The following is a 25,822-nucleotide window of genomic DNA, read 5'->3' as shown; positions in this document are numbered from 1 at the left end:
ATAATAAGTCATGTGTTAAGTATTTACAGCTTCCCTTAATATGTTTTTACTTAAAACCCTTTCAAATAGAGAAAGATTCATTAAAATAAACAACCTTTACAGGTTTTCCCAAGAGATTACATGGAATATTTTGATGGAAAAAATACCTAGAACTGATTTGCAAAATTCCGAGTACAGAGAATTTTGGGTGAAAGTCATACAAAGTTGTAAGAAAAGCTAGCACAGATAAACCATGCCCTAACCAAAACCTGGTAAGTTTCTGTATCGAGATGTATTGAATGAATTTCCTCATAAATCGCAAATTTGGAGTGTAAAGTCAGAAGGGATCAGAAAATCTGGATTTATTGTAGCTCAGCCATGAAATTTCTGAGAGTTGAATTAACATGCACAGTAGTTTGTCCAACACCACACATTAAACACTGTAAAGGCTTCAACACTATTACTAGCAGTTATTTCAGGTTCTAACTGCCTAACAGTCATTTTGCTGTTCATGTTTATTTTTAACATTAAACATTAGGTTTAGCATACAATGAGAAAACGAAGACTTATAGGCTTATCGTTTGTGATATGGGTTATAAAAATATAAATTCAAATCACATTCATTAGAAACACTTCATAACCTGTAAGACATGGATAAAATCTATATAAAAATACGTACCTGACATTTTTTGCCAATCTATCCAACTTGCTATATGCTATATAACACCAAAACACACAGAGGATTAATTCGTCATGGTTTTGTTCAGCACTGTGTGAAGACTTGGGCGCCATGTGGTCAGTGTGTGTGTGTGTGTGTGTGTGCGTGTGTGTGTGTGTGTGTGTGTGTGTGTGTGTGTGTGTGTGTGTGTGTGTGTGTGTGTGTGTGTGTGTGTGTATGTGTTCAGGAGAGCGCACCGCCCTGCACTGCACTGATCAGACTCACACTTTCCATAGCCTGTAACTAGAAAGTCCGCACAAGCAGATGTATAACCCAAGTGTTTTCACCGTGAAAAGCCTACACGCTACACCAAACAATAAATAATTATTAGTCATAAACGATACATTAATATAGAACAGTATTACATTATTAATACTGTTACATTTATTATTAGGCTAGTAAATTGTAAAAAGTACGTAATAATAATAATAATAATAATAATAATAATAATAATAATAAAGGTATTATTATTATTATTATTATTATTATTATTATAACAATCATGATAATAATAAAAATGAACAACAACAATAATAATAGTAATAATAAGAATAGTAATAATAAGAATGATAATAATAAACAATAATTATATTATTATCATTATTATTAAGATTTTACCCTACATAAATGATGATAGCATCGGTATACAGTGTACCATTTAACTGTTTTTAAAGTGATTTTTCAGCTTTATATAAAAATAAATTATAGATATGTATAGGAAAGGTATAGGAAAAAGTAATTTCTCAGTGAAGTAGTAACAGTATTTGAAATGTACCCTAAAAGTGTATTATTTGAAGCAAAGCTCTTTCTAATGCCTATTCAAAAGAAGAACAAACAAATAAAAACAAAGAAACGTCTTAGGATCATGATTTGTTGGACTAGCTTTGGCTATCTCAGACTGATGCAAACATTTATGCTTCAACATCATTAAATGTGACTGCATGTGAGATAAATATTAAACATTAAGGTCTTGCTGATGACTGTTGTAAAGGAGATTAAACTCTACTAACTGATATTGTAACACAGTGGGTGTCCGTGATGATTTTAACGTGTTGAAGAACAGACAGAATAATTTAGAAACTTTGGTACTTTATAATAAAGCATTATGAATGTGTCCTAAATGTAACAAAACGCACGAGGCAGGACCCAAGCCATCCTTGGGGGTGGAATGCGCACGGTAGTTTTTTAACTTCCTGTTGCTCCGCCTCCTGTGTTTGTCGTATCCCTCGCGCGCAGTTACGAACCAGGCAGTGAGATAAAGACGGCTCTTTCCCTCCCTGTGTCGATTCGCTTGGAGCTTTTTTACCGTGCAAACGAGTAACCGCACAACGCCATCACAGGCGTTCCACAAAGGATTTTCTGGGTTTTTTTTATATTGTTGTGTCGGACGGTCGGAGCGCGACCACATACCCATCTTTGCGTGCGCGGGGGCTGAATCATGTCCCTGAGCCCGAAACACTCCACGCCTTTCTCCGTGAACGACATCCTGAGCCCGCTGGAGGAGAGCTGCTTTAAGAAGTTCGCATGCATGGAGGGCGCTTACCGGCAGCCTCCTCCTCCGACTGCACAGGGCGCGCAGCATCAGCACCACCACCACCATCACCAACACCACCACCACCAGCAGCAACAGCAGCAGCAGCACGGAGTGAGCCACGGAGCTTATCACGTGCCGCACGGCATGTCACAGTTCTCACACGCGGCCGTGGCGGGATACTGTAACGGGAGTCTCGGCGGAGTGGCGGAACTGCCCACTTACCAAGAGAGCGTGAGAAGCGGCGCTGCAACCGCAGCCTGGTACGGAACAAACCCGGAGCCGCGTTACGCAGCACGTGAGTTCATGCCACAACAAATCTTACAATTACAACAAATGTTATCATTATTTTTAAATGAAAAAGCCACCGCTGCATTATTCAATATAACAGCATATCGGTTGTTTAAAATGGGCTAATTCTTTAAAAGAAAACAAATACCTACAAACAGCTACACTTAATTCCTGATTCTTAAACGTGTCAAAGAAGAAAAGTTGAAATTCCTAATAAAATGAAATAAAAATAATTAATATATATATAATTTTTTTCAATATATTTGATTACTTTATTACAAATACCCAAATGAATGAGTCAACTTAATTTGTAAAATCATAAATAAGATAAAATTGATTAAAAAAAAATCTTAAAAAACTATTTAAATTAGTATTGGTTAGAACAAATTGCAAACAAAAAAACTGTAGCCTATACAATTGTCAAGGACATTAACAAAGGGAACTTGCTACGAGTTTTATTTAGATTATACTAAGGAAAAACGATTTAAATGTAGTTAAAACGGACAGTATTAACATTTGTATTTTAAATAATTTATTATTATAATTATAATAGCATGTTGACTGTGATAAATGCACTTGGAAGTTTTATAACGCATCTTAACGAGTCTTAATTTATTTTTGTTGTAATAACAGCCTACTCTTATTAATATCCTGTTTCTTTTGAAGTTCCTAGGTTCATGGGCTCCTCCAGTGCTATGAACATGAATATGGGTGCGCTCGCGGGAATGGACGCCAAGTCCATGGTGACTCTCCACGCGGCTCCGCGCAGGAAACGTCGTGTGCTCTTTTCTCAGGCGCAGGTGTATGAACTCGAGCGCAGATTCAAACAGCAGCGCTACCTGTCTGCGCCCGAGCGCGAGCACCTGGCCAGTCTGATCCACCTGACACCGAACCAGGTGAAGATCTGGTTTCAGAACCACCGCTACAAAATGAAACGGCAGGCCAAAGACAAAGCGACACGCGAGCCGCAGTTACAGCAGCAGGACGGCGGGGACGCGTGCCATCAGCAGCATTCACCGAGGCGCGTCACCGTGCCTGTGCTCGTCAAAGACGGTAAACCCTGTCAGAACGGATCCGACACACAGACCTCAGGCCAAAACGTCGCCATGACTGCGGGGCCACTACAGCAGCGAAGCCAAACAGTGGAGACGTTAGCGTCTGCTGCGGATGAGCTTGACGACATGGCACCGAGTCCGCCAGGGCTGCACAGCGCGCACCTCCCCGGTTTGTCTCACCTGGACTCCGCCCTCTTGGAGTACAACATGGCGGGGTCGAACCTGCTCTACGGCAGAACTTGGTAGGCGAATACGCGTTTTGTATGAGAGCTCAGACCAGGAAACGGCCTCTAACGACTCCGGAGAACAACTTAAAACACTAGACAGAAACAAACGCGCATTTCAACATGTACAAATGTGAGGATTTTATTAGATTATATCCATCCAGAAATAATATCTCACGGTTGGAGTTTGTAACCAAGCTGTATTAGGGTGTGGATGGACGTGCAGCAAAAAAAGGCTTGTTATTTTCACACATCTCTCTCTCTCTCTCTCTCTCTCTCTCTCTCTCTCTACTATTGTTCATGAAGCTTTTTTAAAATGCTTTTCAACTTTTTAGATGAACTTGATGCAAAAGTATAAAGGACACATTTGACACCGCGAGATTTTATGTTGTTCACACGAAAACTTTTTGTAATTTAAGAAAATTTTAAAGTTTCTTCTGAAACGAATAAGAATTAAATTTAACAATAAAAAAAACAAACATTCTGAATACTTTGCAGCTTTTTACTAGGCAATGGGAAATTAGTCTTATTATTTTGGGAAATATATTAAGTTGAAGATTTACAGTACGGGTTTCAATAAATGTTAACGCTGAGCCATTAAGCGACTGATTTGTTTGGTTAATAATCATCAGAAAATAATACGCACAACTGCTATAAGAACAGCCACTGCATCTCCCCTTCGATCACAAAAACTGGTTTATATATCCAAATATAAACTGATTAACACTATCAGCTAAACTTAATGACAATCTTTTTCAGGGTGAAACTGAAGACACCCAGTCTTGCTCTATAAGCTGAACAGCTGTCATTAATTATTTAAATGTTATTTGTCCAATTTATTCCATAAAGTTTCCTTGCACTGTGGGTTTCATGAAAATTCATACTACCACTTTAAAAAGCTGCTATCCCATCAGGAGTTTAATAAATATTTTCTACAATAAAATAATTCCTCAACTCAAAATACATCGCAGACATATTTAGGGGGCAAGGTGATAAAAATTCAAAACTAGTTATTTTTAACTAAAGAGGGAGAAATGATATTCAAATGTTGCAATCAAGTTATTTAGCCAAATGTGGAGATGCATCTGAATTCAGATTAGTGCAAGACTATTGTTCATTAACCCAATTATTCTTTTATCATTTAAAACAGTGTTTTGACTCCGATATCTACATTTATAATTGTGCATTATGGTGAACCTATGAATATTCAGCTGTGTTTGAACACACTTAATATGTCCACTGTTTGGATCCTCTTTCTTAACACACACATCGCTCATCTGGAATATATGAAATGTGAGAACAAAAACAAACACGACTGTATTTGATTGTGTATTTCATAAATTTAACAGGAATTACAAAAATCAGTACATAAAAACTGTTATACTGAGTAAAACCAGGTTTTTTTCCTTTTGTTTTAAAACAAATCAACAGCCCACCAAAAACAAGTCAGGTTTAAAGAAAAAAAAGAGGAATACAGAATCCTCCTTTGAAAAGGCAATCATTCAGTTCCAGTTGTAGCGTCTTGCAGGTGGAGGCAGACCATAACCTCTCGATGAATTATAACCCTGGGGTGGGGGGACCCAAGAAATTTAATTAGCAACATAACTTAAATTCTTTAGGCTTGTTTAGGTGCTAGAATTGAAATTTAAGGAGTTGCACAAAACTAACTGAATAATATTGACCAAGACTACTATATAAAACAAGAGTTCAATAAAGACACACACGCACCTCCTGTGGTCTGCGATCATCCTGGGGACGCTGCTGATAGCCACCTGCTCCTCCACGACCTCTATGCATGTTATGCTGGTATGCAGAGACTTGAGACTGCATCGCACGATCCCATCCATGACCACTGTGCTGAGGCCTGGATAAAGAAAAATCAAGAAACAAAACCCCTCACACACAGAAGTAACTGCAATAAAGATAAATAATTAGCTAAGCTTGGTTTAAGGTAATTATAACTAGATATTCTGATTTAGCCTGAGCTAAATCGCTGAGCTAAGGGTGTGATGTTAAAAATAATTAAATTCAGAGCAGTTTTTTGATTCATGGAGAAAGTGGGGTGAAAGTTAAAACAATAAACAACCAAATAAATAAATAAACATGATGGATCATGAAGGGGGAGAAAAAAGAAAGCGCAGACAGGAATAACATTTGAAAAAGAATGTTTAGATACTCATTCTCAGAAGATAAAAAGGGGATACATTTTATGGTTAGGATACTTATAGGGGAAAAAACAACAACAACAAAAAAACCCACAACAACATGGAATGTTTCAATTCTGTCAGTAAGAAAGTGTGGTATTGTGCCATATTCCAAATGTTTCATGTCTTTGTTCTACTACATGTAGTTACCAGCACCTGGACCTTAACTGTATTAAATTTCATTAAATTATCAGGATCATTAAAATGTACTGAGTGCCATGGAAGAGGAAAAATAAATAAAAATAATTTTTTTTTTTTTAGAAACCCTACTTTTTTTTTTTTTTAGAAACGTGACTCAGACCTTATCTTTATGAACAAATGTGTTATAAATAAATAAATAAATAAATAAATAGAGTCTGAGAACTTGAAATAAATTCTGAGATGATAAATTCCTATGACTTTTTTTTTAGGTGTTGGAAATTTTACTGTGTAGCAGATTTCAAAGTTGAAGGTATTCTCTGCATATTGCACCGTTTTGAATTACAAGATGCTGATTTCCCCACAGTTAACCTAGACTGCCTTACTGAACAAGTTCAGTATATATTTTGATATTTATTTGGCATTTAACTTTTGTTGCATACAATGGTGATAAAGAAAACCAAGTTTGCGCATGTCAGCAACAAGGCAAACTCTCACGTGGTACTAAATAATGTGTTAAATAAGGAATTGCTGTAGTGGAGCATTTCTATAAGCATCTTTTTGTGATTGTGGACATTACTGATGTAGGTTCTTCTAATCCCATTCAAATTATCATTAGCACTATATGAACACACAAGTAACTGATCTTGTCTGCAATTAATTTGATGGAAAGTAGTCCAACATTCTAGTGTGAACAGAACCGGGGAAATGTGGGAAGGAAGTCAAAATGTTTATTTCTTAAACCTTAAATAAAATTAGTTAATAAGATGTTTTTTTTTTTTCTTTTTTAAATCAGGGAGTCCACTTATTTATTCACCAAAATCCTGTTTTGTTTGTGTACCTACAGAGCAAGTGAAAGTAAAATAATAGAAAATGCTACCTTAGATAAGAAATTTATGAGTAAAATTATGGTGGTAGGGGAAGAGGGGAGAAAAAAAATGGTGTGATGGGCTTTTTATACAGTCACCAATCATGTTTATAGACAGGAAACAGAACTGTGATGGAGCATTAAAGATGTGTTTTTAACATGATGGAGGAAAAAAAATAAATCAAAGTAAAATAGGCAAATGGTGGGGAGGTAAAAACAAAACCTGATTCATGTCATTCCCCCACACTTTCTGGTCATTTCCTACTAAGCTCAAAACAGTGTTCGTTTCTATGAATAGCAAATCTGCAACATGTGGCAATCCATAAAGCAGGACACCAACGCCACCTCTAATCCAGGCTCTATAAGACTGAGCAGAGAATAAGAAAAGAGGAATCCTAACCATCCCTCATTACTCAACCATGTCACAGCCTTCCCAACGCCTGCCTTAGCAAACAACAGTGGAATCCATAATCCCTCCTCCAGGTTCCTTTATGCATTTCATTTGTGTCTGTCCTGAGTGCTTAAAGGAAATGCGCACAGTCGCCACTAATAACTACTGACCTAAGGTGACACAGGCCTACAATAGGCCTGGCAGGCCTAAAAAGTTGAACCCAAAAGAAGCTGATTAGTGCCTGAAGAGGTCTGGAGCCAGAATCAATGGCCGGTCTGTGTGACCGCAGCGGCCCAGCCTCCGAGGCGATATTGGACCAACAGAATTAGTGCTGCCTCATTAAGTCCTGCAAACCTCTTCAGAAGAAAATTTGTTTAGCCTGTGCAAAATAACCAATTCCATCCTAAGCCCTCCCACAGCGGACAGGAAAGGGAGAAAGAGACCAAGTATTTCCAGGAAAAAAGGATTTCTATATTCAAAAGAATTCAGTAAAAGTCCTTTTGCAATACATTCTGATCAATTCCTGCGGCACTGCTGCATATGTATGAGCAACAATGTATAGATAGGAATAGATATCACACATATGAATAAGTCCTTCAGGAGATGAAATGTATGCGTGATGTCAGCGATTGCTCCTTCTATGACCTTAAGCACGAGTGGGGTGATGTTTAAATATGGTGAATATGGAACAGATTGAATAAAGTTGGACACTCACCATGGACTCTGCTGTGAGTGAGCTGGCGGTGCATTTCTCAGAAATCCCTGCTGCCTGGAATCTATTAAGAAAGCAAAATGTATATTATTTATATACCACAAGGTCATGAAAAATGGTTTCCTATACAACGGCATGTAAGAAAAAAGCATCGTATTTGCAATCTGACTGAGGCTTTAAATCTGTTCATTTCAGATTTACTAGTTGCAATCAAAAAAATTGAAAGCTAAGCGATTTCAGAGATACAATTAAGCAGGAGTGATTCTAATGACAGCAGTACCTGAGGGGGTGGAGGGGTTGGGGGTTTCAGGTCTGCATTTGCATTTCTTCCCCTACAAAATGAACTAAGCATTCATCTGGCGACATTGTGCCGAGCTCAAGTGCTCTAGTTCCAGCGAGGCAAACCCCTCGACAAAGGCACACTTTCAAAAAAAAAAGTAGCGAGTGGCTTCGACCCAATCTCTCGTTGCCAAGGCAATAACCAGCTGCAGAGCTCAGACTTGTTTGTTTTATAGTAGAAGACTTGGTGAGTGGCTGAGACCGAGTAGGGGGGGGGGGGGGGGGAGAGATAGAGAGAGAGAGAGAGAGAGAGAGAGAGAGAGAGAGAGAGAGAGAGAGATGTAGGGGGAAGCAGGGAGTAAAGACGAGAACTTCGGCTGTCATTTACAAACATAGGTTCCAATCTGCTCTAGAGGGAGGGGGGAAAAAAGGAAACGTTTCCATGTTTGTAGTAATCAGTTACACCTGCAAATGGATGGTGTCCTATTCTGGATGCAAATGACAGCGTTAAGACTTGCAAAGGCGCTGTCCAATTCTCTCAGGTTCAGAGATACTGACCAGAAGAAGGAAAAACAAAAGGGACCACCCACTATTAGACTAATTATCTTCCAACACCCCCACTTGGGCTGAGCTCTGTATACATCCTAAAGACGGCGTTACAATCAGTTCATCCATAATAAACCCAGACTAGACTTAGGACAGAAAGGATCTGAACACCAGGTGACAAATGGGATTACATCAGCAATCCTCTGTAAACTGTCTCGTCATTAACTTAACACTGGGATTACACTGTCCCAATGCACATCTTGTAAATACAGACATACTGCTAGCTCTGTAATAGACCCACATGATGGTAATACCAGTTCTAGTCCCAACAGATATACACTGAATAAAATAGTGTCATTTCTTTTTACAGGGTCTGATTTCTTATTACCTTCAGTGAATCAACAGAATCAGTGAAATTAAGACAGCATATTTAAACCCATCATTTTTATTTTCCCTCATATAAAAAACATGGAGGAATAATCACCCATAATCTATTCTATAAGTGATTGGTAAAATAATCTTAGCAGTTTTGCTAGCGCTCCCGCTTTTCTTTTTTAATGAAGTGTTTTCAGATAGTGGCTAGGCTAGTGCTCGCCATCATTTTCACAAGATGAAACTATAGCATGTTGTTAAACATTCCAACAAATTACCAAAGGTTTATTTTGAACCAAGCTACCTCTTTAGCCACATGAACGTTCCTGGTTGTGTCGCTGTGGATGTTTTTTTTCCCCCCAGCATATTGCCACAAAATTCTACTGTTAGCAAAACAGATTCATTAGACTCATGACTGAACCTACTGATCGTAATTCACTATTTTACCACCAGCTGTTTCAATTAGTCAATAAAAGCCAGCAGTCTGTCTTTAACTCCACACTGAGCTGGCTCCACAGGAGGTGACGGTCCAGTGAAAGGGGAATGTTAACTAGGGTTTTACCCCTCTCATGGCACTACTCAAACATGCTCCCTCAGAGCCAGCACAACAAACACACCCACTGTGTGCAACGATGGTTCACAGATATTGGCTGCTCTCAGAAGTGAGGAAGCTTCAAACTCTACTGATCCGAGTCAGAGGTCAAGGCCTGGGAACTATACGCTTAAAATGTTAGACACAGCAGAGAATTTTAAATATGTAAAATGATTAATTATTAGTATTTGCTATTAATTAAAAACACAATTTCTTGGTTACACCAAATGTAGTTAAATCAGCCAAGACTTTAGCAAGGATGGATGTGTCCATAAAGTAATTAGTTTTCTATTTACATTACATATTTTCTATTTTGGCTCCACCTAAATCAAGGGAAAACTCAGATTCCTAAAATGGAGATGTTTCTGTGAAACCATTGTCCTCCTTCTCTCCTGATCATATCTTTAATGGCCTAGTCTTTGTTTACAAGCTGATACAATGGCAAGAATGCATCATTGGGTTGATAAAGAAGGTATCAATAACAAGCCAACAGTGTGAGGAAACATGAAGGTTTAAACCTTTGACCATACATCAATGCAGAGTTTAATTTTGACCATCCCCTCCCCTCCCCACCCCCACACCACTACATCTCCAGCTTCAATGCCATATAAGAATAGAACATGGTGGATAGTTGGAGATGAGAAGCAGAAACCGAGGTCAAGGAAAAAAACGTAGGTTTCTTTATACACCTTCAACTCGAGATGACTACATTTGCATTAATTGCTAGAAGGATGACCTCAGCTTGCACAGAATACATCAGCCACCAGAGAAGATTACTCATCAACTTGCAAATGATGCATCAAAGTGAGCACGGCGAAGCAAGACTGAAGCGAACACCATTTATGATCGAGTAATACTCTGCTTCCTCTCCGACAAAGCCAGGTGACTTGATAAAACACTGACACTATTAAGATTTCCCTCATACAGCGATATCAAGTACTGTTCAGAATTCAGTGTTATGTAACATCCTAAAACATTATGTGAACAGAAAGAAGACAAATTACGTGATCTTTGAAAATTACTACATACATGCAGCTGAAGATAAATTATAAATTTAAAATTGGTTGCTATATGAGGCATTTTTTACACCATCATGGACAATACTGTATGATTTTGGAATTCAATCATCCTTAAATTAATTTTAAAATGAGTATTAAATCAACATCTCTTCAGATTACTGTAATCACAAACATGCCATAGCATTGCTTCACCACTGTCCCAGAGAAGTTATTATAAACATACCATAACGTATAATTTAGCTTTCATTTATTTGTTTACTGTTGAAATGGTGCAACGAAAATTAATTTCTCCAAAAGTCTTTGCTTCATTAGAGCTTTAGCACAAAATGATTCCAAGTGTAGTTCGACTCAATAACTATCTGTACGTAAACCTGTTCATAATAGATTAGAAAGTCTTTATGAAATCAAAACAATTTACAAATCAAAACAGTGCTTTATATGTAAAATAAAAAAAAAATGCATAAATTAAAAAAAACACCACCACCCAAAACCAACCAAAATACTGTTCTACATTAGAGCGTATGTGAGAGACTTACGCTGGTGATCTAGAAGAGGTGGTCGATAGTTTCCTTGGCGATATGTACTGGGGGGTGGGGCATTGCTGTACTGCCCGCCCATGTTCGGGGCAACTCGAGGAGGCCTGTGGCCATGCTGATCTGCTCCTTGTTGATGGCTATTTATATGATGGCTGATTGAAGGCAGGGAGGGAAAAAAAAAAAAAAGTTTAACACATATTTACACATGACCTTGCACACCAAATCTGTCACCTCCTCTATAAATGCAAGAATTATAACCCTGGCTTCTTACTTCACTATAAAAGGCTGTAAACACCTGTCGAATTGGTCTAATTAAACCCAATGATAGTTTTCATTATGAGATTATGCTTCAGCAAGCAAAAATCTGCGTGTCTGCCATACTTGCATGATGCAATACATAATTCATCATTTCACACCCAATCCTGATGAATCTGCCAGATGTTTAATTAAAAGTTTTTGAACAGCCGTACTAGTTTTCAGTGAAACAGACCAGAGACTGACAGAACAATCATGCTTTACCAGTATCGTGGATCTTGCTCTATTTACATGGAATTGGCTTAATTCACCGGCTCTGAACTAATAATTAGTTATAATTAAGCGGTAGAAAATGGATGGATGGACTAACTAATAATTAAATAAAAAAAATTCTCCTCCATGCATGAATGTAAACAAGACCACTACCTCCTAAGCCACTTTTGCTCTTTATACATACCTTGTCTACCTATTCAGCTTACACGACAGCGATATATTATAAATGTTGTCTGAATTAGATTAGATTAGATTAGATTCAACTTTATTGTCATTACACATGTACAGTACAGGGCAACGAAATGCAGTTTAGGTCTAACCAGAGTGCAATAGCAGTAAGTGCAGGATATACAGTTTGTACAAGATTTAGATACGTTAAATAAAATGGTAATATGGAAGTAATTTACAGATGTGCGTGTACTATGAACACAATGTACAGATGGCTATAATTATAACTGAAATTTACAGAAGGATGTAACAAAATATGGCTATTGTTATAAACAGTAATTTACAGATGTGTATGTACTATGAATATAATATACAGATGAATATATATGTACTATAAATATAATATACAGATGGCTATTAGTATAAACTGAAATTTACAGAATGGTATGTGCTATAGACAAAATATGGCTATTAGTATAATATATTGCTCTTACTATAAACAGAAATCAGGTGGGTATATACAATAAGGCAACGGTGAGCAGCAATGCAAAGAAAGAGAGCAAGTGTGCAAGTGAGCATAGTTTGTGTAATAGTCCATTAGTGCAATTACTTGCAATAAATTACAAATTATAGCCAGAGACATTCTGTTATAAACAATGATCTGCTTAGGACAACCGCGTTTTTTCTACATACATAGGGATTTGTTTTTAAATCATCGGTTATGAAAAATGCCGTAAAGACTCACACCTACCCCAGTGTCCTGAAGGAAGACTGGTCCAAGTGCATCTGTTGGCGGTTACGATTAAAGCCCAATTGGGGCCTCCATGGTTGGTTGTTAGACCTTTCCCAGTCACCAGGCTTCAACACTTTATTGGGAATCCTGGAAGCAAACAATAGTTTTTAAAAGTTTTTTTTTTTAAATGTGGTGCTGACTGTAACTGGCTCAGATTAGTAGTTTTTTTTATTTCTGATTAAGACGAGCATCTGAACATACTTTGCCCCAGAAAGAATGACTGCCTTGAACACATAGTTGTCTTCATACTGTGGATCCATGAACCTGATTCTGAAAACAAAAGATTAAAAAGGGAATAAACCCTAGGAAAGGCTTCAATTTCTGAGTTGCAATCCTTGGAAGTAAACTGCCAAGGTACTCAATCGTATTCACAAAAGGGCAAAGAGGTTTATAAATCCTGCAGTAGTGGGGAGCCATTTTTAAAATAAATGCAAAACTTACCCAACTGCACTGCTGCAGGGAATATCCCTCAACATCGGGATTGGAGATTCTACAGGTCTGAGAAAAAGGGGGGGGGGGGGGGGGGGGGAGAGAACTGTATTAGAACGGATTCATATAGCTCAGATTAAGAAGCATATACAAGGCTAAGGACTGAATATACAGCAGGTGCTCCTTGTCCTTACTTGTCTGGTAGAATAGGATCTTCGTCGAGAGATAATGTACCTTGGATACCAAAGCACAGCTCTGGAGGAATCTCAGTACCCTGAATGAAGATTCAGATAAATAATGTGTCAGGAGGGACAGCACAGGACAGTGTTCTTTACAGTAGTCTCTGAAGTGATGAACCATCGTTACAATCGAAAAAACCACAGCAGGTTTACAACTTCAAGTTTTCGGTCAAAGGAAAAAATTCCGTACCTCGTTAGTTTCTGTCCTATAGAGTTCCTCGATGAAGTCAAACAGAGGGTGGGTTTTGCCCACAAAAAACACATCGCTGCCCAGACTATTTCTTCTGACTGGAGGAGAGAAAAAAACAAAACAAAAAACACCACTAGGTAAAAATCAATCCCAAAATTAGATTCACAGACTTTCATTTCATTTAACATGAGCACAAATTAGTCCATTAACATTTAAAATAATTTATCCTAAGCAACTCTTTCTACTAATAGCAACCACAAAAAAAAAAGCAATAAGAATATGACTAATCACCAGTCATAAGCACAACAGAATAAATACAATTCCAGTTTATTAGCTTCTTATTTATATTTGGCTGGTAACCAAATATACAGATTATACCAGAAGGCCCCGAGACTCGTCCATCTAGTGAGAAATGATGTGTGTATTATGGGCATAACTAGCTCAACAATTAGGTTTACATGAAAACTAAAACATGGGACTAGCAACTTTTACTTGGACTGGCCAACGAAATCATGATTTGTCCACCCCACACAATGCTTCTAGATGGGAAGAGCTTTAGTAATGAAAATGGAAGACAGAAGTCTTTCAGCACTCACCTTCTTCTAAGCTTAAATCAGGATAGACCTTTTCTAAGGCTGCCCGCAGCCTGAGTTCATCAACAAACGGCAACAAAGCAACACCTTTAATAACACAAAGACTTAATCACAATCAACAAGAGAGAGAGAGCGAGAGAGAGAGAGAGAGAACAAAGTAAAGTTAGACGATGGCACAGTGTGTACTAAATGTTGGTTACCCTGCCAGGCGTATTTCTTCCCGTTCAAATCAATCGCAAAGTCTTCAGGATAGAAGTCAATGATGGGTGAATCCTGTTTAACACAGATTGCACAACGCTTAATAAATACATATGAAGGGACAGTGTTATACATTATATTCACTGTACTGAAAGCAGACATACTGGGTTGGACATCAGTTCCCTCCACGTTGGTGGCAGGAAGTTCCCACTGGCAGCAGGAAAAACACCCATTAGCTGCTCTAGAGGTTTGAACTATGAGCAAAAATGTAGCCCCACACAAAAATGTTATTGTAGTTTTTTGTTTTATATAAAAAGACATTCATATTTTCAAAAGGCACAAAAACCTTCGTGCTCTCCTGTTCCACCTACCGGCTTGGTCCCTTTTTCAAAGTCTGTGAACATGCCTGTGATGTCTTTGAAGTCAGATGCAAACGGTGCGTAGTGGAATGGAAAGTACCACTTCCAGGATGCACAGCCCTGTAAAAGAGTCAGGAGGTTAACGAACCATCAATCTGCTTCATATAGCAAAATATTGATTTGAAGCTCAGCCTTTAAGCCTAGCAATGTTTGTTTCCATGGGATCGGACAATACAAGACAATACAGATGGGACGACATTTCTGGACACAAAATGACGTGCATCCACATGCTCCATGCATGAATCAAAATATCCCCTCAATTTAGCATAGTTTAAAACTGTTATATTTAAGTAGCCATTTTATACGTACATGGATATAAAAGACTAATCTGTAATTGTTTGTGGATAATAAATAAATAAATAAAAAAAAACTCACTGATGTAATACCAATAAACCCATGGTTTTAAAAGTGTACAACCTTCTAAACCCCCCCCCCCCCCACATGTGGAAGGTTAAACGTGCATATTTACTCCTCATACACAAATGTCCTTCATACACCTTTCAGTGGCCTCACAAATGTACACTCTCCCTCCATATACACGTTTGACACAAAAAGCATTAATACGTGGCAGAGGGCAGCAGAAACATCTCCGGCAGTTGCGAGAGCTCGAAATAAATTTATTCAGCGAGTCCCATAGGAGTGAAGCACGTGGAGGCAAACAAGCCTTAGCATGTACATGAGCTCTAATTTACTGCACACAAATCCCTTAGCCAGAACCCTAATCAAACTGGGATCTGCTCGAGATGTGCACAACTAATTATTCAATTTACAGCTAAAGAGCAAGACCTGTATTTAAAATTGACTAAATAATATTGGCCTTTGAAGGCAAAGGCAGACAAAAGGCAATTTAATACCATAAGAGGTGAACAGAGCTCAATCTAGAAGTCAATATTAACAGGAAACAAATACACATTAGTACAACACCAGTTAAAAATTGTTAATTTCTTAAATCAAAGGTAAAAAAAAAAAAAAAAAAAAAAAGACAGTACTGCAGTTTTCAGACCACTACATGTATGATTAGCCCTGCAAATTAAACACCGACATACAACCCAACACCTTAGTAAGGCCTGTGAGGGTCATTTACAGTCAGCCACAAAAAAAAATGATGCTCATGACATTACTTTCGATTTGGAAGGACACTTCTTAATACATAGTTGAACGCATTAACATAACTCAATTGTCTGAATTACAGCTGGCTATGTAAAAAAAAAAAACAAAACAAAAAAAAACCCAGGTAAGTGTAGTATTTATCATTATAAGATCATATTCAGTGACCTACCTGGTAGTAATATCTAAGAACCCAGCAGAGGCCCTCCACATAAGCCTTGACCACTTTTTTACGAAATTCATCATCGGTCTCATCCACATCAAATTTGCTTTTGTAGTACCGCTGCTTCCAGCCAGACTCCCACAACCTGTAAAATATGAAAAATTAAAATCAAAAAGAAAAAGGATAAACTATTCACAACCTACACTCTGAAGCCTGGCTCAAGTCAGTAATTGAATTAAAAATAAATAAATAAAATAATATATATATATATATATATATATATATATATATATATATATATACATACACACACACAAACACACACAATATATTATATACACATATACACACACACACACACACAAAGAATACTGAAATAATTTATTTGAATTAACTCAGCTGGGGTGGTTCTGTGCGTCAGAAACATCATGTTTATTCCATGCATATTCACAACCTCAAATATTTTTGGCTGGCCCAGAAACACAAATTTGGTGGACTCTAGAAACACAGAAGCACTCCACTCATGTAATCAAGGACGAGCGGCATCTGTCGAGCCGATCCTCAACGCGTCCCCAGTGGGGCAAGAAATACTGCTATGAATACCAATTTAGTCCAACGGATTTAACAGTTTTGACAAGTGCATCACAAAGGAATATTCAGTGCATATTCCCCTTTCCATATTAATCACTGGCACTTGTGGAAGAGGCCACCACCAAGGCTGAGCAGGAGGGGGAAGAGGGGGATTAATGAGGTGTAATGGTGGGCAACAATTAGATCATCACCTGACGTTATCTTCAGGCTCTGGCTCGCTGTCACTGTTTTCTGCTTTCCTCTTTACACCGTGGCTGTCCGCACTGTTGCTCGGCCCAGCGGGATCCTGAGATGAAATTAACAGCGGAAACGTGTTTTTGAAGTATGTACTGTGGTACTAACAGAACCTATTGAGGCTTATATTACTGTATGTCTGCAAAACAATCATTTCAGTCCTTTAAATTCTATACTGACAATTGTTTCAGAACTAAAATGTTATACATTAATATATTGAAACTAAGATTAATTAACTGCATATAAATGTAACTACACCGGGATGAGGACAATTATATAGACTACATAAATTGGAGAAAAATCAAGGTGGACTATTAAGGCTATACAAAAAATCCTGCAGATAAAAAGTAAAATTTATATACTTGCCTTTCCCCCATTTTTCAACGTGGCTTTTAATGAACTGGCAGCATCCTGCAGGTTTGTGGGAACAAAGGACAAGCAATAAATGTGTGGGGGTGAAATTAACAGTGATTTAAAATGGAAAATTACATTTTTAAATAAGTCAGATCACCATTAAGGGACACACATAATAAAGTGTGGAGAGAAATAGGCACTGGAAGACAGCTCTAATGTGAGACGAACCATGTTCTGCTGGTAGTTAATGCCCTGCATCCTCATATCATATGCTGTATGTCGAGCGTTGTGTACAGGCATTGGCTGGTCTCGTCCTCCCAAAGCACGAGGGGCAAACTGACCTCCTGTGACAAATGCAGGACCTCGTTCTGCCTATGAGACACACACAGACTTTGAATACTGTATACTTTCTGGTTGGACACACAGATTTTGCTTTAATAAACCCAACAACTACATGAGGTGAGCCTTGATTTGATACATTAAAAAGCATTAGTACTGATTGTTCTGCTCTTCAGGAAAAATACTGAAAAGAATTTTTCTATTAAATAGATGTGATGCTGTATTATACGCTCGCTCTCTCGGCTCAGCAACCTTGCTACCCACACCAGAGTAAAAAAAAAAAAAGTGCCACAGACAGACATTACAATGCACTGAGAGAACTTTAACTAACGTTGGCATCAAAGAGGCAGTCAGGTTTGACATGGAACATAAACGGCTTGTTAACCATTCAAATCGGTAAAGGACCCATGTCCAAGTTACAGAATAACACAGTTTAGAGAAAGAGAGAGACAGAAAAAGAATAAATCAACCAATCCGTGTTGATTTTATAATAGAATTTACTGGTAATTTTGATCATAAATGACCAGTGAACAATGTAAACATGGAGCAAACAGGAAAAAAGACGACTAGAGACAAAAGCAATAAGCAAATGTTAAATTCCAGCAGATACAATGTTAATGCGGATTAGATTATAGACATGCCGTTATAAGGACAGGTGTGAACATGTGGATTTATATTAAAAAGTGACATTCAAGAAAGAAGAAATGAAGTCCGCTCACCTTCATGCGTTTCTTCTTTTCCTTTGTTCTCCTTTTGAAATTTTCCTATAATAAAACAAACGAGCGTTCACATAACCACACAAATGGAATAACCTAGGAATTGCGTCAGTGCTAAGTCAGACACATGGGTGAGTGCTGATGAAATCGTTCATTATTCTCTTGTATTAAAGCCGAATGCTGTACCTCGTCTTCTTTGCGCTTTTTGAATATGTTGTCCTCAGCAACTCCCACAGCCTGCATGATGAGCTCCACTCTCTCTAGGTTGACATAACCATTTTCTGTGAGGTATCCCTGCAGAAAAAGGACCATTTTTATAAAGTGTCTCAAGCTATTTTGGCCTGATCACGGTTCTGAAAATATAAAAGGAAAAAAAGTGTTCGTTACCCCAGTCTTGTGCACAACGTCTTTGTAAATACCCACAAGCCGGTCGATGGCACCCTCTCTGAAAGCAACACAAGCACCTCAGGATGAAGTAAATTACAGCAATTTTTTTTCTATGCTTATACACATTTCTATATAACCGGTTTTGTTTGAGCTAAAAACAATATGAACAGAAAACTAAACAAATAAAATCAAATGATGCAAACTGTACATTTCTTTGCCCTAGATGAAGAATTTGCATTCTACCTGCTGACATGACCAAGTTTGAAAAATACTAGCGAACAGAAGAGGGTGGATTAAACGAATAGATATCTTGAGGTACCTGATTTCTAAAGACGGCAAGTGTGGTAGAAAATCATTTCCCACGAAGAAGCACATGAAAACCCAGTCGTCAACACTTCTCTCAAAGTTAAAGGGAAAAGGCAGGCTGGCCATGGTTAACTCTCGCTCCAGATACTGTAGAGAAATGACGGTGATAAAGACTCAACAAGAAAGGAGCAACAGTGTAAATCTGGGAACTCTAGTCAGACTAAAAACGAGTCGGCTACATGAAATTGTTAACTTGTTCATTCTCCAGTATAGTTTTTAGTGTGTGGTACACATGCATACAAACCTCACGCAGGACACACAATCGAATGAAAATAAACTCCTGCTCAGATGCTGGCAGGCTGTCAGCAAATTCATCATGCTGGAGGCAAAAAGTCATCAGATTAGTTGCAGAAAGAACAAAGTACTGAAGTACTAAGAGCTATTTTATTTATTTACCTCTCCTTTCTTCTCCCTGGCAACACCCTGGCACTCTTTAATTTCATGTCCAACCTGTCCACACAGGGAACATGGTCTGGGTTTGTTAGGCTTGAACTCCTCACGGATGATGGTGAAATTGGGCTCATGCGTTGCCAGACCCAACATAATAAGATCAGCTAGTGAGAAGAAGGTTTACAGCTTATTAAAAGGGGGAAAAAAAAGAGAAATTCTGAGAAAGATTAGAAAGGAAAACTGCCAAAGCAAAATTAGGAAGATAAACAGGAAACACAAACCAACGATTAAAAATACTACTGAAGTATTTAAAAAGCAATGCTAACGGTCTACATTTGCAAATTTTATCAGAGGAATGTAGTCGATTTTAATTCTTTTCTTCTCTCTGGGTTTGTTTTTGGTGAAGACCCCGCCTGATTGGCTAAACTAAGCTCTTGTTTAGTCTTTGTTTGGTCACATGCACGCAATGAGCTGACCCTCTGATTTGCTCTCTTTCTTAATCCTCTCCATCCTCGTCACTGCTAAAGAAAACCTCAACATCCTCATCTCTGCTACCTCCAGCTCATCACTGCTCCGGTCTCTAACGCATACAGCATAACTGGTCTCACTACTGTCTTATACATCTTTAATGTCAGATTCTTGCTGACGCTCTTCAATCATGTGTCACACATGCAAATAATAAATGCAGCTATGTTGCACAGCAGTAACAGGAACATGAAAGTACTGTTGAAAAAAATACACCTATAAGTTCATTTCAATCCTATCTAGATACAATATTTTTTCCTCTGTCTCCCCCAACCACAAAGGCATCACACCCCATCGATTGCTACAGTCCTTATCGTTATATTGCATGGCTCCTAATCGTAGAAGGTTTTAAGCAATAATAAAGAGTTCAGTCCTTCAGGCATCAATAAGTTTATCACAACAATTTCTATCTAGTGTAAAATACCGGGTGTGTGTGTGTGTGTGTGCGCGTGTTATTGTGAATCAATGTGTCACAGTACAAAGCGTATCTCTTTGACTAGTGTAATAGTTAAGGGAATAGAACAAATGTAATGAAATTAAACATTCACTTACCATCAGCACCACAGAGACAGTGGTGTGTATTAGGGTCATGACTGGGTTGAGCTGAGTAAAAAAAAAAATCATTAAAAAATTAATAATTACTGGGAAAAGATTTTTGTTAATGTTAACAGTATGACCATAAGTCTTTACCATGCTACTTGTAATTAACAGTAACATTAACAATTAAACAGTAGCTATGTCAACTCTGCACGTTGTTCTGTTGTGGGATGGATGAAGGGACGGGGAATGAGGTTTGCTTTACTGGTCTTCCCAGTAAGTGCATTATACATCATTATACATTACTAAACTACATTTATACGTAAATAAATAGCAATCTTCACCTATGCCATTAGAGTCAGCACTTGCTTCAGAAACCTACCTCTCTGTCTCCTGATGAAATCCATGATTTTATGTTCCCCTTCTCCAGGAACACTGGCATCAGACAGAAAGACCTGCAAAACAAAATCAAACCAATGCTGCACTTTAGAGAGGCAGGAGCTAAAAGTCTGAATACTATAAATGCTGTATAACCTACTGTAACATTTCTCCAGCCGGGATCATTGCTCAGTCGGTCTGCAACGTAGTAGCGCAAACATTTGGCCAAGTTGTCCATGAACTCCGTGCCCTTTACAGGAAAACACAAAACAGTTCTGAAATTTGTTTTATTCGCAATATTAAATTTTGATTTGATTTTTATAAAAAACAATCAAACTAAAATTCTAAACTACACCCCTGTCATGGTCAGTGTTTGTTGTGATAGAGATTCGAGTATTAATTTCAGCAGAAAAATATCTAGGTGCATTTAACAGCAGAAATCAATAAATCCAATCCATCTTCACCGGACCAGAATTGCCGCAATTTTAAAAATAAAAGGCGCAGCAAGCGCCGTCCTCTCAATTTTCTTTGCGCTCTGTGCTGTTGTGTGCTTAACCTGATTGGCTGAGTGTGAGTGTGTATCTGTGTTAGGAGGGTTGGCCATTAACCAGGTTTCTGTGCTAAGATCGTCAACAGATTGGGGTTTTCACAAGCTCAGATATAACTAACAAAGCGGAGTATTTTAATTGGATGTCGACACAACTGGAAGAAACACGACCAGGAATACACAAAGTTTAGATTTGTTACCAAAATAACATCTAATCAGAAGCAGTGGGGAAATTATGTCAAACCAGCTTCCCCTTACAGCCTAGAGATAACTATGACGTGGACTATATTTTTGTTTGAAATGTCACTGCAATATTTTCATTACTTTACACAGCTTTTTTTAAATGTTCATTAAACATGTGCATGAGCTGCACCTTTAATAACTATACTACTGAAAAGCAACCATACTTGCACCATACTGCTGATGTAAATTGATCTCACAATGCTATTACTTTATTTCTTTTTTTAGACATTGGCAGTTATGGTAAACAAAACATGTCAAATCAAATCATGACAGACACAGGAACAGTTTCTTTCCCCAGGCAATCACCCTGATTAACAACTCACCCTATTCTATTACCTGCTTCATATCTATAAGTACTGCATTATCAGTGCTGTCAGTCATCACATCATCCGTATACGTTACACACACTACTGCTGCTGCATATTGTACAAAAAGTATAATATTGCACAATATTATTTGCACTCCCACGTGCTCACACTTTATGTACATAACTGATCAGTCATAAATTCTGTATTCATATTTAATACTAATACAGGCTATATTGTATCACATCATCTGTATTGTCTTGTATAGTATACAGTAGTGTTATGTCTGTACTTTTGAGAGTCACAAACAGCTGAAACCAAAATCCTTGTGTGGGTCAACAACCTTGGCCAATAAACCTGATTCTGTTGATTTGCATGCAGCTGAAAGCCTGAGAAAATTTCCTCTCTTACACAGAAGTTGAAGTCTGAGGCACGCAGGACTTACTGGAGTGATGCAGTTGCTGTCAAACCGCTCTTTTATTTCTTCTGGGGGAAGGTAACCACCTTGAAAAAACAAAAAGCAATATTAACTTTACAAAAAGCAATTATATTCATAAAATGCTCACAATGAGCACATTTAAACATACAACTGTGTGTGTGTGTGGGGGGGGGGGGGACGGACGGACGGACGGACGGACAAAATGAACAAATACAAGCACACTACAAATAGAATGAAGAGCATCTATAATGATGCTCCAAAAATATAAAGTGCAACCAAGCAACAGTGTTGATGAAACAAGAGTTGATAAATACAAGGTCCATACCTCTCTCCAAAACTTCCTCTCTCATTCTCTTTTTTTCTTCCACAAGCTCCACTCCTTCTTTGGAGGCTCGGAATCTTCTGGATCGCTGCTGGTTCATTTTGGCACGAGGAGCCTAACAAAAAGACACCCGGCATCGAAAGAAGGACACGACCATGAAAACCTGTCAGTTGTTTAAATATAAAATCTGTTTTGTTTTTTGAATCTTTCTTTCTCCAATTTTTTCTTATTTTCAGGCCTTTCTAACATGACATGGAAATATACCTTAATCATAAAAATTAAAACTGTGGTTTTAGCCAAAACTTTATTCATTTAACACACTGGCAAGAAAATTAAGGTCACAACAGAGGAGTTCAAGACAAATCTAACAGGATAAGTAAATCAAAACTTTATTACATATTTTACTGTTAAATTAAAGAGAACTGTGGGACTCGGACCAAAAGTGCACATGGCTATAGATTAGTTATGAACACGGTATAATCTTTGTTCCCTTTTGAGTCACGGGTAAAAAGACAGGTTGAATTTTGAGCTGATTTACCTACAATTATTGAATTTCAAATTCAGTCAATATTCAACACAATTAAACGAGCTGTCTGACTGGTGAGGGACACATGTAGAGTCTGAATACTTACAACGCCATCGATGGCCATGTAAAGAACTCTTCTTGGACGAATAATGTTGAAGAGCCGGTCGATGTACTCAAAAATAGCGACCATCATTTCATCTTCGTTCTTGGGTGCAGGCCTGGAAAAACAAACAAGATTAAAAAACCCACACATCAGTAAATGTCTTGGGGGTGGGGGGTGGGAAGAAGACAAAACAAAAAACAACAACATTACTCTACACTTAATAGATATTAATGCACTCACTTGTCTTCAGGGTGTGTGCAGGGGTGGATGATTCCATTCATGTCCAAATAGAGGTTATCAAACTCCACCTCATTTGGGTTGGGCTTCGTTGTATCGACAGGTATCCGGACTCCGTTGCACTCTTTAGACTGAAAGAAACACAACAGGCAAATGTTGATTTCTCAGTTTCATTGGGTGACAGAAAATTCCAGCATAGCAGGGATACACATTACACCGACACATGATAAGAGAATAAACTTATAATCAAGTTTCCTTTATTCTGTATTAATGCACCTGATTATCCAGTTCTAACAGAGGTTCTACTGAAGCATGTTTTTACTTTTTAGTATGAGGTTTGGCTACAAGCTGCAGTGTTTACAATACTTGTTTCAGGTTCAAGTTAATTTTTTTCTTGATGTTTAAATGCAAAATATCTTGGTCATAGCAAGAGTTATATGGTGGCTTTGCAATGTCCTTTAGCAGCATTCAGGCTTTCTACAGACCAGTGGGTTTCTGATTTTTTAAAAGAATGCCCATCACAGAAATAAATCAGCATAGTTGATGAAGCCACAAACATTTTCCATTATGCCAATTTTCTCAGTACTTCTGCACCACTGTGTAGAAATAGATAGTTTGTACTGATGAATTATATCTCTCTATTTTCTATTCTACGTATAATATATAGCGTGTATAGAATATATATAATATATAGGATGTGGTAGAATAGTGGTTAAGGTGTTGGACTACTGATCAGGAGGTCTTGAGTTCAAATCCCACGTCCACCAAGCTGCCACTGTTGGGCTCCTGAGCAAGGCCCTTAAACCTGAATTGCTCAGTTTTATAAATAGAAATAAAACGTAAATCTGAATCTAAAATGTACGTATATCTGCGAAATGCCAGAAATGTAAACGTTCATGTTGATATACAAGGAGCTCATTGAATATGCAAACTCGCCCATGATAATCATCTGGCGACTTTGAATATTACACTGCATCAGTTACTTTCCCCTCGATGTTGGTTCATTATGTGTTATGTTTACATTAACACTAGTTAACCTAACAGAGAGCGAATTAAACGCGTTAAAATGTCTCTGTTTATAAATACGCGTCGTAGATAAGCGTTTCAGATACACGGATCCAATCTTAAATGATAACGAGAGTAATTTACTAGTCAAACTTTCGTCAAAATAAATAACATTTGAGGTTTTGTGGTGTTTTGTGAAATCGTAAACACTACACGGGCGACCGTGCTTAGCTTAGCCGCTTGTTTTGCTAGCTCGCTTGTTAGCATGTTAGCATACCTTCTCCTCCACGCAGTGTACAATTATAGACGGATACTTCCGACTCAACCAGCGGAAAAATGCGGGGACTCCCATCTTCAGTTAAAATGAGTCTTGTTTAAAAAAAAGAACGTTAAAAACAACTAAAGTGACGCTAGCAAGAAAAAATGCCAGCGTTACCACAAATAAATGACAACGCGTTGATTATGTTATCGAATCGGCTACGTTTATAGCATAGCACAAGATTCATGTCCGGGTTCATGATTGAAGATTAGGAAGTCTGTGTAAAGGAACGAGCGCCCCCTAGAGGCGGAAAAATAACACTTCGTTCCTGAGGCGAAAGATTTGCAAACTGGTTTAGATTATTAAACACCAAGTAATATATAAAACAAGGAAAACGATTTTAAAAAAGTGCATACACAAAACAGGATTTTATTTTGTAAAAAAATGTTCATTTATTCAAAAAAATAAAATAAAAAAGATGACCATGCACACTCATATTAACTGCAAGGGAAGATTTAGTATATCCAGTTCTTTTGTGTTTGGACAGTAGGGGGAAAGAACCCTGAAGAACCCAGAGGAAACACATGCAAAGATTGGAGCTGTGAGACAGCTGTACTAGACAAATATTCAATTCAAGTTTCAATTCAAGTTTATCTGTATAGCACTTTTTACAATAGACATTGTCTCAAAGCAGCTTTACAGAACTGAAACATAGAGCAGAAGGTAAACAATCGTCT

The 25,822-nt window shown here is 37.9% G+C and overlaps 2 protein-coding genes across 2 annotated transcripts; one reads left to right on the top strand and one right to left on the bottom strand.

Moving 5' to 3' along the window:
• The first annotated feature begins 1,947 nt into the window (after nucleotides 1-1,947).
• nkx2.4b (NK2 homeobox 4b) lies at nucleotides 1,948-4,552 on the top strand. The gene is made up of 2 exons (XM_027155412.2): nucleotides 1,948-2,526; nucleotides 3,186-4,552. Exons 1-2 carry the CDS (start codon nucleotides 2,136-2,138, stop codon nucleotides 3,818-3,820), a joined length of 1,026 nt encoding a protein of 341 aa, XP_027011213.2. The 5' UTR covers nucleotides 1,948-2,135; the 3' UTR covers nucleotides 3,821-4,552.
• Nucleotides 4,553-5,114: 562 nt separating this feature from the next.
• xrn2 (5'-3' exoribonuclease 2) lies at nucleotides 5,115-25,345 on the bottom strand. Its single transcript, XM_027155411.2, has 31 exons — nucleotides 25,104-25,345; nucleotides 23,825-23,952; nucleotides 23,588-23,699; nucleotides 22,959-23,070; nucleotides 22,640-22,698; nucleotides 21,260-21,349; nucleotides 21,104-21,176; nucleotides 20,737-20,787; nucleotides 19,666-19,823; nucleotides 19,514-19,588; nucleotides 19,223-19,356; nucleotides 18,904-18,961; nucleotides 18,703-18,810; nucleotides 18,520-18,564; nucleotides 17,690-17,833; nucleotides 17,474-17,518; nucleotides 17,065-17,159; nucleotides 16,292-16,427; nucleotides 14,965-15,072; nucleotides 14,758-14,847; nucleotides 14,596-14,668; nucleotides 14,399-14,482; nucleotides 13,803-13,900; nucleotides 13,568-13,647; nucleotides 13,386-13,442; nucleotides 13,146-13,214; nucleotides 12,903-13,031; nucleotides 11,456-11,607; nucleotides 8,115-8,175; nucleotides 5,527-5,662; nucleotides 5,115-5,363 (listed from the first exon to the last, which is right to left on the bottom strand). The coding sequence occupies exons 1-31, from the start codon at nucleotides 25,176-25,178 to the stop codon at nucleotides 5,301-5,303; spliced, it is 2,898 nt and encodes a 965-aa protein (XP_027011212.1). The 5' UTR covers nucleotides 25,179-25,345; the 3' UTR covers nucleotides 5,115-5,300.
• Between the last annotated feature and the right edge of the window lie 477 nt (nucleotides 25,346-25,822).

The sequence above is a fragment of the Tachysurus fulvidraco genome, chromosome 16 (genome assembly GCF_022655615.1).
Source record: "Tachysurus fulvidraco isolate hzauxx_2018 chromosome 16, HZAU_PFXX_2.0, whole genome shotgun sequence".
Classification (NCBI taxonomy): domain Eukaryota; kingdom Metazoa; phylum Chordata; class Actinopteri; order Siluriformes; family Bagridae; genus Tachysurus; species Tachysurus fulvidraco.
This window is presented reverse-complemented; position numbering and strand designations above follow the sequence as displayed.